The 13,484-nt window shown below is 41.0% G+C and overlaps 1 protein-coding gene across 1 annotated transcript in view; it reads right to left on the reverse strand.

Annotated features, from left to right (window-relative positions):
- Positions 1-13,484, reverse strand: part of LOC126365940 (solute carrier family 25 member 44) — a 114,460-nt gene that overhangs the window by 61,670 nt on the left and 39,306 nt on the right. The window contains exons 3-4 of the mRNA XM_050008714.1: positions 6,464-6,747; positions 1,428-1,614 (exon numbers count right to left, since the gene is read on the reverse strand). Coding sequence (XP_049864671.1) covers positions 1,428-1,614; positions 6,464-6,747 — 471 coding nt within the window. The remainder of the gene's footprint in view (positions 1-1,427; positions 1,615-6,463; positions 6,748-13,484) is intronic.

Raw genomic sequence — 13,484 nt, forward strand, 5'->3', positions numbered from 1 at the left:
AAAAGGATATTTTTGTAGGAAATTTTATTTATTTTAATCTTGTACTGGGATTCATTTCACTAGAGGGTGTGGTTTTTGAATATTCAAGAAATAGTACAAAAGCGAACTGCAAACACACACACACCCCACATTCAGCCACTACAGGTCAGGATTTTTAGTATCTTGTACAAAGCACTGTAAAAAAATTTGTAGCTACACGAGTTATTTCCCATGTTTGACCTCTTTTGGTCTTCAAATCTGGGCTTATTTCACAATCAGCTTAGTCGTTCACTTACAAATTGTAGAACTGATGTTTGTATATATTTTTAAAAAATGATTTTGTGGTATTTAACTGCATAAAATTAACAATAAATTATTTTGTTTGCCTGGCCTTCTGACTATAAAACTACAGTGTTTGCAAGAGTTAACTCTGGATCAAATTGGAACTGTAATTAGTTTTTGCCCAGTATTTACAAAAATTATTTTTCATCCATTATCCTCACAGGCACATTTAATTATTAATGTTAACGAAATAGCTGATTAAGTCAATGGCATAAGACCGAAACAGGTTGAATACTGAAAATAATTCATATAGTTGCAACGTTTTGCACAGTGGTTTGAGGGAGTGCCATGAGCAACATACCAAAAATCCTGACCAGTGGGTCATTAAGCATGGAATGAGAGGACATTTGACGGCCGCTTGTATGTTTCTTTTGAATAACTGAAAAACAATGGCCACGAGCAAAAACATATCTTAGGGCAAAATTAAACCAAAATAAATTTCCTACAAAGGAGGTGCTATTCATTTTGCTCTAGAAATAATAGTTTGTGCATAGAGAAATGACAATAGCAAAATCTGTTACTAAACAGATGCACCACAACTTGGTGTTTTTTGTAGGCTGATTTGAGGTACTTTACAATTTGTTCATCTTGACTTCATCCACACCACTATGGTACGATGTAAACTGTTATTGTTTACACCTTGTATATACCCTTCAATCAAATTTCCCTTTCCTGTCTGATAAACATCTTCAGCTGACAGCTTCACTCTACCAGTTACACTGCAGCATTGGCAGTACAATTACCAGTAAGCACAAACAACCTCTCTGGAGAGTAGTGGACATTGAAAAGACCAGTTAATATTTCTTGTCCTATTTATGTTTACCACTCAGCACAGCATACTGAAAAACTGAGTACAGGTTTTTTCTCTGAACATGCAGAATACATATACACGGTTCATCCTCCTGATGGAATTCATTATAAAAAGGTCAACATAATAATAATCCTTGGACTGCCACTTATTTTCTGTACACTGACGCACATTTCAAAGGGTTTGATGACAATGAAAGCCATTTCTGTCACATGGGGTCAGTTCACCTTACAATGAAGACATTTACTACTGGGTGATCTAACAGAGTCTTAGATAATTTTGTAATCATATAACTTACCTTGATAGAAATGGTAGAATCCCCACCACATAGCACTATTTGGCACATAAGTAAATAGTGATGCAACATAGCCTCTATAGAATCCCTTGAAACCATCCTGTATGTACACTTGTCGTACTATATCAATGGTTACTTCAAGACGAGATCGGCCAGGTTTTAAAGAAATGCCCAATGGATTCAGAAGCATCTAGAGAAACAAATGTCATAATACATTAGTTTCAAAGTAGCTATACAAATAAATAAGAGTGACACAAGTAGGAAATATTTTCTATCTGCTATAGTTCCTGGTAACCTACGAGCTACTGATCTAACTGAATGGTGTTATCTGAATGTGAAAACTTAAAAAACAGGATTGCACAGCCAGCTGAACTAAAGAAAACAAACATGATGGAACCTACAGTAAAAAACATAAAAAGAATATAAATAACTCCTTACTAAATCAAAAGGTTGGTTGGCTTATGTGGGGTAAGGGTTCAACAGTGAGGTCATCAGTCCCAATATACATTAGGGAAGGATGGGGAAGGAAGTCAGTTGTGTCCTTTCAAAGGAACCGCCCCGACATTTGCCTGAAGTGATTTAGGAAAATCACAGGAAACCTAAATCAGGGTGGCTGGACACAGGTTTGAACCATTGTCATCCTGAATGCGAGTCCAGTGTGCTAACCACTGCACCACCTAGCTTGGTACTAAATATTTGCATTTCAAAGAATGAAGAGCAAATGGAAATAAATCTGGCAATGGTAACTCCAGATGAGAATATTAACACTGTAGGAAAAGATACATAGCAGATGATGACATACTACATTGCAAACAGGTACAATTATAAGACACTTACACAAAGCTTTCAGTCGCAGGTTTCTTCAGAAAGAGAGAGAGAGAAACCACCCATTCACACAAGCAAGCACACCTTACATACACAACCGCCAACTCCGCAACTCGGGCCAGAATCATTCGGGCCAAAGCTGCTGGAGTTGGTGGTAATGTGCTTGTGAGGTGTGCGTGCTTGTGTGAATGAGTAGTATGTGTCTCTCTTTTTCTGATGAAGGCTGGGGCTGAAAGCTTTATGTAAGCATCTTAATTGTGCCTGTCTGCAACATAATGTCTTATCTTTACAGTAAGTAGTAGTCTATCTTTTCCTACATTGTTGAAAATAATTCTGGACTGTTACACGATGGACACACTAAAAATTGCACACAAAATGAATAGTGCAATCATCTAGTTACTGTGATAGTGGCAAGCAATAACTCCTCACAACACACAAAAATTCATGTGGTAACAGACAAGAATCTGTTGTCTGGTAAATTTTGGGGGGTGGGTCCAAACAGCAGGGCATCCGTCCCACAATCCAAGGTTCCAGAAACTAAGTGAGGAAAGACACCCAAGAGCACAGTCCAGTTGATGGGAGACAAAAATGGGCAATCACAGAGGCAGAAAGAATGTCAGGCTAGCAGGAAGAGTAAAGAACAGGAAGGGGGGAGGGGGGGGGGGGACAGGGTGCATCCTGCAGGTGCTATGAGCAACTATGTGCTATGAGCAACAGCACCTCCACGGACCCATCCAGATTCCCTCACCATACCATGATTTTGACAGGATGGAGATAACACCAGGGAAGAAGACAAGAAAAGAGGAGAACAAAAATGCACAGATCAGACAAAATGTAGTGAAAGGGGGTGGGGGAATCTGGCCAACATGGAGGCAATACCGAAAGGCCTCCAAAACCAATGCTAACTAAGGAAGTCCAATTCTGAAGGAAATTCAGATACTTAAATCTGGGGGATCAAACCACTTCTGCAAAGGAAACCAAGCACAGATGTAACCATGAGAGAACCATCCACCAACACACATGACAAGGAGACGGGGAGGGTAAATTTAATGTGAAGGCCAAAAGGTAGGAAAAATCTAACAGAATATGGATCATTGTGAGGTGGCCCCACAACTACAATGAGATGTGGCTCATTATGGAGTAAAAAGCCAAGGGTCAACCTGGTATGGCTGATACAAAGACGGCAGAGGATGGTACATTACCGCCACAAGAGGCAGAAGGAAGAATGTGGTTGGAGCCCCTTAATTGCGTGAAGTTTATTAGGCAGTCACTATCCTTTCAAATAGCTTGCTGGGAATGTTGGTCAGAGTGATAAATCGGTAACTATCAAGGAAAAACAGATCCTTTCCAGGCTTAAGGACAGGAACCACAATATTGCCCCTCAATTGAAAGGGGAAAACGCCATGGAGCCAAATACCGTTAAACACCCAGAGGAGATATTGACATGTAGGATCAAGGTTTTGAAGCACTTGGATGGAATTAGGGGTCAAGGGCCGAATTGTAGGAAAAGGAGATGACCAGTTCCCACTCAGTAAAAGGTTAATTGTAGGATTCCACCTGATGAGGGATAAAACGTAAGAGAGCAGCTTTGGCCCCTGTTCCTGGAGGAGGAAGGTGGCTGGATACAAAGCTGATGCCAATATGTCAAGTATGAATGTTTGGGGCAGAAAAAAATGTGTCACATACTCTTAGTCCACAATGTAAGCAGTTTTTGCATTGCATTCTTCAGTTGGAAGCTTAGTCTGTGAGGGATGTTTCTAGAATTCCATTGAAATACTACTGCTGCTGCTGCTGCTGCAGCTGCAGCAGCTGCTGCTGCTGCTGCTGCTGCTGCTGCAGCAGCAGCAGCAGCAGACTGTGTTCAAAATTTTGTTCTAGCAAACAGTTAACTTTTGATGCTCTTTCAATGCACCGAATAGTCTGTTACGAGTAATATGTTTTATAGTTATGTAGGAAACGTCTTTTTCCACTCTGGACTCATTTTAGGATCAATACAAATAAGAATCTTCACTTAAATATTTCAGAGCATAGACCAGCAAGAAAAAAGAAGATGCACCAATATTTGCAGTGAACTCTATGATGAAAACATCAGATCCATTCACCTTTCTGAATAAATAAAACATGTGGCTATCCTTTTTTGCAATAATGTTTTATTGGCAGCTGATATGAAGTAATATGCATTCAAACTGATCCACCAATCTAAAGAATGTCCTACAATTATTGATCAATATTTTTAGACAAATTACAATTGTCAAAGTAACCTAAAGTAAAGTTTGATCTAAACAAATATTTCTGAATATTTTAACAATTTTGTTACCCTAGTGTTTCACATACAAAACTGATGTTTGGTACCAAGTGATTTTTTTTTTTTTTTTTTTTTTTTTTTTTTTTTTTCAGTGTCTGTTAGCAAGCAGCTTTCTACAACAGCTAATCCACTGGAGATATAACCTTCATTTTAAAGATTTCAACAGAATTAATTATCAGCATCACATGTATCCCAGTTGTGTCTACCAGAGGACAATATGCTTTTTCATTCCTCTTCTGGTATTTCTAAGTGATAACACATTCAATTACGAACAACCATAAATAAGTCACGCATTATTTAAAAAATGTTTCAGAGACTGACATTAAAGTAATAAGAATGAATAAGTAACTTTGAAACACTGACTTACTAATATCAGTTTCACAAGATACTTCAATACAGTTCAGAAAGCAGAAACAAATTTTTTATCCTTGGAATGAACATTAACAATGCTACAACAAAATGGAATTCTGTCATTGAAATTATCATGAGATGTTTTACTTATAAGCTAAAGATATGTAATTTAGAGTCTGCCAGAAAAACTTATACACTCTTTGTCAGGCTCTGTCGAGATATCGATATTGTTGTTCGATTTGAGCAATGAGTGTGTTGTTGTATGGTCTTTGGCTCAACAGATGTTAGTACTTTCATCTCGGTATTGAGAAAACAAGATGGCTGCAGCACGCTTGACATTCAAATAACTAAAATGTATTGTGAAGTGGTTTTACAAGTTTGATAATCTCGTTAAAGTGCAACATCTGTGGAGGCTGGAATTTGAAACAGAACCACCAACCCACTTAACAATTAAACATATCATTGACAAGTTTGAATTGTATGGAACAATTTGTGATATTCAAAAATGAAAATCAGGAAGACGGTGTACAGCTGTAAGTCCTGCTTCGTCAGCTCTCATGTTGGAAATGTTTGTTAATTGTCCACAGAAGTCTGCTATGCAATGTCCATGTGAAGTAGGGGTTAGCAGTACAAGTGTACGAAGAATTCTGAAAGCTGCAAAGTGGAAAGTTCACATTCCACAATTACTGCACATCATTAATGATGACGATCCTGATCACTGAATGCAATTTTGTGAATGATATCAGCAAGTGGTAACTGATGACAAACAATTTGTGACTAAGGTAGTGAGGTGCAATGAGTGACAATTTAAAATTAATGGAAGTGTGAATCAGCATAACAGTGTGTAGTGGACACCCGAAAATCCGCATGTTTATGTGGATAAAGTGCTCAATCTACCAGGGGTTCATGTGTGTTGTGGACTATCATCTAGGGGCTTAGTAGGACCCTTTTTATATGCTACTGTCACTGGAGAAGTATACCTGGAAATGTTACACTCATCAATTTTGCCAGGTATACATGCGCTTCATGGAGGTGATGAAGAGGTCTTCTATCAACAGGACAAGGCGCCTCCACACTACCACCTAGCCGTAAGAGCTTTCCTGGATGGCAAATTTCCTGGGCATTGGATTGGACGAATAGGTCTCATTGAATTCTCTCCACGGTCACCAGAGCTAACAGCTACGGAGTTTTACTGTGAAATATAATGTCAATCGACATAAGCCATGCACACTGGAGGAACTTCGCCAGGAGATTACAGTTACATGTGCAGCAATCTCCACTGTAACATTGGCTGATGTAGTTGCTGCGACCGCTCGTTGTTCTGTTACGTGTATAGCTGCCAACGGTGAACACTTTGAACATTTAAAGTAACCGTATGCTAAACTTAAGGTTTTACAACATGTGTGATCAATTATTAAATGTAAAATAAACACATAAGTGATACTTTTCATTCCTTAAAGTGTGTATACATTTTTTTCTGGCAGGCTCTGTATAACCAAAAAGTAAAACACTTAGAGGAGTACTGTGAAGTTAACAAGAGAAGAAAGAATGTAGTTACCTCTTTCTTTGTGTTTCCACTCACAATACCCAGTACCATCAAGTGTTGACTAAGAACATCAAATGGAACTATGATTGTCTGCCCAACTAGTGATGCACAACCTCCTGCAACCAGGGCTTTAACACGAGAGTCCACTTCACAGCGGCTCAGGACATGTCGCATTCCTTCATATGTTGATATGTAAAAAACACCAGACACAATCTGAAAGGAACTAACCCAGAAGCCCCTATACAGGCCTGCTATTCCTTCATGGCGATATATTTTAGTCCAAGCATCAAACAAACCTGAAAATAAGAGTACAAACTATGTATTTATTTATTTAAATATTACCTATCATTCTGAGACATCATAATGTGTCATCAGTTCTACAAAGGATTTACACTTAAGCTCCTTGCAATGTTTCATTACATTCCTGCACAGAGGTGACACATACAATTTTTCAGTTGATGAAAGTATAAACACTGTATTTTTACACTATTGCATTTTAGTCATAAAATTCTTATGTTACATGCATAAGGAAGCTTAGGGCCACGTGTAATGGATATCTTGCATTCTATTGTCAAATGGGATCCATCAATTTATTATGAGAGTCTGACACACAGCCTATACAAACTCTTACATTAACTTGTGTAATTTAAACATTTTTACGAAGCGAAGGCACATTCTGCATTCCTAGAGGTAATAAGAAATTTCAAATGTAGAAACAGTTATTTTGAAAATGAAGGTTAATTTAAATTAAAATAATGATATGCAAAGTTTTGGTCTATTATTGTCACTCATCCGTGGGAGACTGAGGCACCAACTGACTCATAATTCTGGGCAGCTAATCTCTTCTAGGTTACATGGCCAGCAGAAAATATTTGAGTGTGCTAGCAAGACTCCGTTTCTTCAGTACTGTGAAAGTGTTGTGAGCCAACTGTTCTGCTCGTTTACAACCATAAATCCTGGATAGTGGAGCCTGCACTCCCCCACTGAGTGGAGGTCTTGAGATAGAGGATAGAAAAAGTTTTAATTAGCCTCTCAAAAAAAGTTCAATAGTTTCTTTTGTTAAATTCTGGGACATAACTGCTAGTTAAAACTTAACTTCAGGAGTAAAATGTTTAGAACTATCAACAAAAAGATAAAAATAAAGGTGACAAACTACCCTAGCTTTCCAAACATTAGTTCCTTCCTTGAAGAGAAAAGGGGAGTACGTTGGGGAGGGTTAAAAAGGAAAGACAGGTCATTCGGATCCCAGGATATGAGAGAATCATTTGCAGTGATGACAAAGTTAGGTATAGGTGGGTCCCTTTCATACTGGTGTCAGAGGGACGGGATCAGTCGCACCTTTTTAACCTTATCCAACCTATCTTCCTCCTTCCCCCTCCCCCCCCCCCCCCCCAAAGGAAGGAGCTAATAGTTTTTCACAAGCTAGAATAGTTTGTCACTTTTATATTTCTATTGGGAATACTATGCATTTGACTGAGTGAAGCACTGGCCAACTATTCTGGCTCATAATTTAGTTTTGATTAAGTTTTCCTCTGTTGGACATAATTTGTTTGTAGTTATACATCTACAGTCTAAATACACATTGAAATCCCAATGCCGCTGTAGAGCATCATCTTGCTAGAGGACCCAAAACAAAATTGTAAAGCCCATCTCCACTCTATCAATGGGCTGTGCTATTCTGTTTCACCTTCTTTAGTGACATGCTACATCACCTGGGGCACAGGAATTTCAATTTATACCAGGACTACATAAATATACCTAAAAACAAACAAAAAATTAACTACGCAATTTTTTACACTTTATAATTAAAACTTTTGACTACCCTTCATAGGAAAACTTTAAATTTAAATTCCATATCTAGCTTATCTGACTACTATTGTGTAAAAAACTTATTTCACAGCTGTGACACCTACAACAAATATTGAGATATCACAGCAGCTTAAATTGTTTTGATGTTGATCTGTAACAATCTCTCTCAGTTAAGAATCATTCACCAATCTGAAAAGTCTTCACCACATTCGAGGTATTTAATCCGAAATCAGCTATAAAGCAAATGTTGCAACAAATCTGGGATTCACAAAGCAACTATTGTAAGCTGGATTATCTGACATCTGTATTAGTCATGTGTTTCATGTTCTGCTGTCTACGCTGCTACTTTCTCCTTCCACCTCAAGTGCTTCCACCTAAAGTACTATAATCAATATGACAGGAGAAGGGTAAGAACCGAAATGTGTGGTTTGAAAACAAGTGTGAAGATTACCACAAACTATCCTATAACCTGCAAGACATTTGACGATATTCTCATGGGGGAGCGGCGGGGGGTGGGGGTGGGGGGACGAGGGGGGGGGGGGGGGGAGGGAGAGAGAGAGAGATGTGAAGAGTACACAAAAACAGATAGTGTATCAGATAACGTTCAGCCTTCTAAACTCTGATACACATTCCAGACCATCCTGAACATGTCATACATGAATCCATTTGGAATAATAAGTTCAAATGATACTTGCTTCAATTTCCAGCACCAATATGTAGTTATTCCATATATTGTTGCAAATTGTAATTGCACTACAAGCAAAAATACTGCTTTACAGAATAAATTGTGACAGATCAGCCACTAATTTATTATTTCTCCCTTAAACTAAGAGGGAAACAGCTCCCAAAAGAAAACAACACACCAACCTGTCAGTATGCTGCAGTCAGAAGAATATGAAGTTTCCTGTAGAGACAGACAGCTGCCTGTTGGATTAGTATTAGGATGATTTGTAAATTCACCCCGAGTTCCCTACCATACTTTAAAACATCTGTGTTATCACTATTTTAATTCACATTTATCAAATTTCAAATGCAACTTGTAAAGAGGCAGAAAGTGCAAAATGTTTCATAAGCTTATAATACAGCAGCACCAGAAAACTATCCTTGGACATCAAACCATAACTCAGTTCCAGGTTGCCTATATAATGGCTCCCAGGGGCAACAAAAATTTGATTTTCAGTATCTCATATAACCTTTTCACACTCATTTTGAAAAATTATCATCTTGGCTTGTTTTCCTTCTCTGGCTCATACCAACTTGTGTCAGTCATGTGGGTCCCATCCTGCTGGCACTACTGCATCTCAGGTTCCAATGATGCAGTATGCCCTACAAAGAAAATGGGATGGCAAGTGTTGTCCCTACAGCAAGGCAAGATATTTCTTCAATTTCCATTACGTTATTTAAATGAATGACTATATGAATGTCTTCTTATCAAAAAAGGTGTAATAATCTTAACTGTACACTGTTTTTATATTTCTTTCCAAATTGTGATTTTTATTGCAGAACAAATAACAACTATCACCATTGTGCAGATTCGTATTTCATTTAAATTTCACTTGCACATTAAAAAGTATTTATTACACATGGGATTTAATGCTTTTGCTTCTCAGATGCCAGCTGGTTGGTTGGTTGGATTAAAAGAGGGGGTAGGGACCAGACGACGAGATCATCAGTCCCTTGCTCCCAAAAAAACAATGCCACAAGGGTGAGAATAAAACAAACAAGACCGACAGCACAAAACGGAATGGAAGGAAAACTCACAAGAACAATGAAGGGCAACAAACATGTAAATGGACAAAAGGGGGACAAGAAAACCACAGAAACACAAGAAATGGGATGAATAAAGTAAAACAAAGCAGATGACCATGGTCAGCTACCCATGAGAATAAAAAAGGAGAAGCCAACCACTCTGCAACACATTAAAACCTCCACCCTAAAAGCACTAGGGTGGAGGACACAGGGGAAAAAGGACATGTGCTAAAATTTAGATCAAATGATAAAACCCCTACCCTCACAAATAAAATGTAAAACTAAATCAGCCAATGAGGCATTGTCAGATAAAATTAGTGGCAACGAATCCGATAACCCAAGATTCCATCGCTGGGCAGTCAAAGTGCGACAGTGCACCAGAATATGTGTCATTGTCAACCGGGCACTGCATCGACACTGAGGTGGGTCTTCACAGCGCAGGATGTAGCCGTGGGTCACCCAAGAGTGGCCAATGTAGAGCCGGCAGAGGACAACTGATTCCCTGCAAGAGGCCCGCATGAAAGACTTCCACACATTCGTAGTCTCCTTAATGACATGCAGTTTGTTGTGCATATTGAGACTATACCATTCCATCTCCCTAAGCCGAAAAACCTGGTGACGTAAAAACGAACGCAGGTCAGTTACTGGAATGCCGAGTTCCATAAGCAGTTTCCGTATAGTCTGTTTAACCAGCCTGTCAGCAAGTTCGTTACCTGGGATTCCGGCATGTCCTGGGGTCCACACAAACACCACTGAATGAACGGACCGTTCCAGTGCATAGATGGACTCCTGGATGGTCACTAGCAAAGGATGACAGGGGTAGCACTGGTCGATAGCTTGTAGGCTGCTCAAGGAGTCAGTACACAGAACAAACGATTCCTCGGGGCATGAACAGATATACTGAAATGCACGGGATATGGCCACCAGCTAGCTATGTAGTGAATACACTGCAGCCATCGGACACTGTTCAATATGGCCTCTGTGGGCAAAGGCAAAGCCAACATTACCATCAGCCATCTAACAGTCAGTGTAAACTACTTCAGAGGCCCGCAACACTTCAAGAATCGAAAGGAAGTGACAGCAGAGAGCCACAGGGTTAACTGAGTCCTTAGGGCCATGGTCCAGAGAAGCTTCGGACTACAGCTCCACCACAGAGGTGTATGTGAATGGACCTCAAGGAGAGGTAGCGAAGGGAAAACTCCAGACAGAAGAGATCGCACGCAAATCGCAATCGTTAGCCCTGATCTGGGCCGCCTACGCAGGAGGTGAACTGCTGTGGTTGGGAAAGAAGACGGTCGTTAGGACGTTCAGGAGACCTATGAATGTGTGCAGCGTAACTGGTGAGCAGTTGTGCACGTCTGATCTTCAATAGAGGGACTCCAGCCTCCACTAGTACACTTGTCACTGGACTTGTCCTAAAAGCTCCTGGCGGTAGTCGAACCCCGCAATGGTACAATGGGTCGAGCAAACGCAATGCTGAGGGCGCAGCCCAACCATAAACAACTCTCTCATAGTCAAGGCGGGATTGAACGAGGGGTCTGTAGAGCTGCAGTAGCGTAGAGTGATCTGCACCCAAGTTGTGTTGCTCAGGCAGTGGAGGGAATTGAGGTGCTGCCAGCATTTCTGGTTAGGTCTACGAAGGTGAGGTAGCCAAGTCAATCAGGCATTGAAAACCAGTCCTAAGAATCACTATGCCTCCACTACAGTGATTGGATTGCCGGTAAGAAAGCTCTAGTTCTGGATGAACGGTACGATACCAACAGAAGTGCATGACACACGACTCCGCAGCTGAAAACTGGAAGCCGTGGGCTAGAGCCCAAGACTCCACCTTGTGAATGGCTCCCTGTAGGCGCCGTTCAGCAACACCAGTACTGGAGGAGCAGTAAGAAATGCAGGAGTCATCCACATACAGAGAAGGCAAGACAGATAACCTACAGCTGCCGATAGACTGTTAATGGCCACTAAAGATAGTGATACACTCAATATGGAGCACTGCGGAACTCCCATTCTCCCGGATATGGATGGAACTATATCTGGATGGAACTATGTGAGGCACCAACTTGAACATGGAAAGTATGAAGCGACAGGAAATTTTTGATAAAAATTAGAAGCAGGACTCTGAGACCCCACTCGTATAATGTGGCAAGGATATGATGTCAGCAGGTCGTGTCATACGATTTTCGTAAATCAAAAAAGAGGGCGACCAAGTGTTGGCATCTGGAAAAGGGTGTGTGGATGGCAGACTCCAGGGACACAAGATCGTCAGTGGTAGAGCGTATCTCTCCGAAGACTCCTGCTTCCGTCATATGATAGGATGGCAAATGCGGGCACAGAGCCGTTTAAAGGCGATGAGATGCTCCAGAGAAGGGTGATGCTTATGCCACTGTAGAGCTTGCCGATGGTCCTCAATTGCTTCAGCAACTTCCAGTGACCACCATGGGACTACCTTTCACCACGGGCACCCAACAGAGCGAGGGATCGTGTTTCCTGCTGCAGGTTGGTTGGTTGGTTGGTTTGTGGGATTAAAGGGAAAAGACTACTATGGTCATCGGACCCTTGTTCCATAAAAACTAAAACCACCCGAAGAGAATAAAAAACGAACGACAGGAAAGACAGCAGACGAAACAGGACATAAAATACTCTGACAGAGACCAGACAAAACAAATTAAAACATACAGTGTGACGGTGGTTGGCCGACCGTAGAGAAAAAAAGGAAAAGCCAACCACCAAGAACACTTTAAAAACTCAGTTTAAAATCAGAGGCTAAAAGCCAGAATCAACACTAAAAAACTCAGATTAAAGGATAAAAACCCCCTGCCCGAATAAAATACAAAACCAAGTCCACCATGGCAGAGTCATTTGATAAAAGAGCAGAGAGCGTGTCAGGCATTGCAAAAGTCTGCCTGAGCACGGTCAATAGGGCGCACTCCGACAGAATATGGACCACCGTCAAGGACGCCCCACAACGACAAAGAGGGGGATCCTCACGACAAAGTAAATAACTGTGCGTGAGTCGGGTGTGGCCAATGCGGAGCCGACAAAGAACGATTGAGTCCCTGCGGTTGGCTCGCATGGATGACCGTCACACAGCCGTCGTGTCCTTGACGGCGCGGAGTTTGTTAGGGGTGGTCAGACCGCGCCATTCAGCATCCCAAAACGAGAGAACTTTGCGGCGTAAGACTGCCCACAAATCAGCCACCAGGAGGCCAATCTCCAGAGATGGTGCACTGGTGGCCTCTTTCGCCAGGCGGTCAACAGTTTCATTGCCGGGTATACCAACATGGCCTGGGGTCCAAACAAAGACCACAGACCTGCCGCTATGGGCGAGAGTATGCAGGGACTCCTGGATAGCCATCACCAGACGAGAACGAGGGAAATACTGGTCGAGAGCTCGTAAACCGCTCAGGGAATCGCTACAGATAACGAAGGACTCACCTGAGCAGGAGCGGATATACTCTAGGGCACGAAAGATGGC

The sequence above is a fragment of the Schistocerca gregaria genome, chromosome 4, assembly GCF_023897955.1.
Source record: "Schistocerca gregaria isolate iqSchGreg1 chromosome 4, iqSchGreg1.2, whole genome shotgun sequence".
NCBI lineage: Eukaryota > Metazoa > Arthropoda > Insecta > Orthoptera > Acrididae > Schistocerca > Schistocerca gregaria.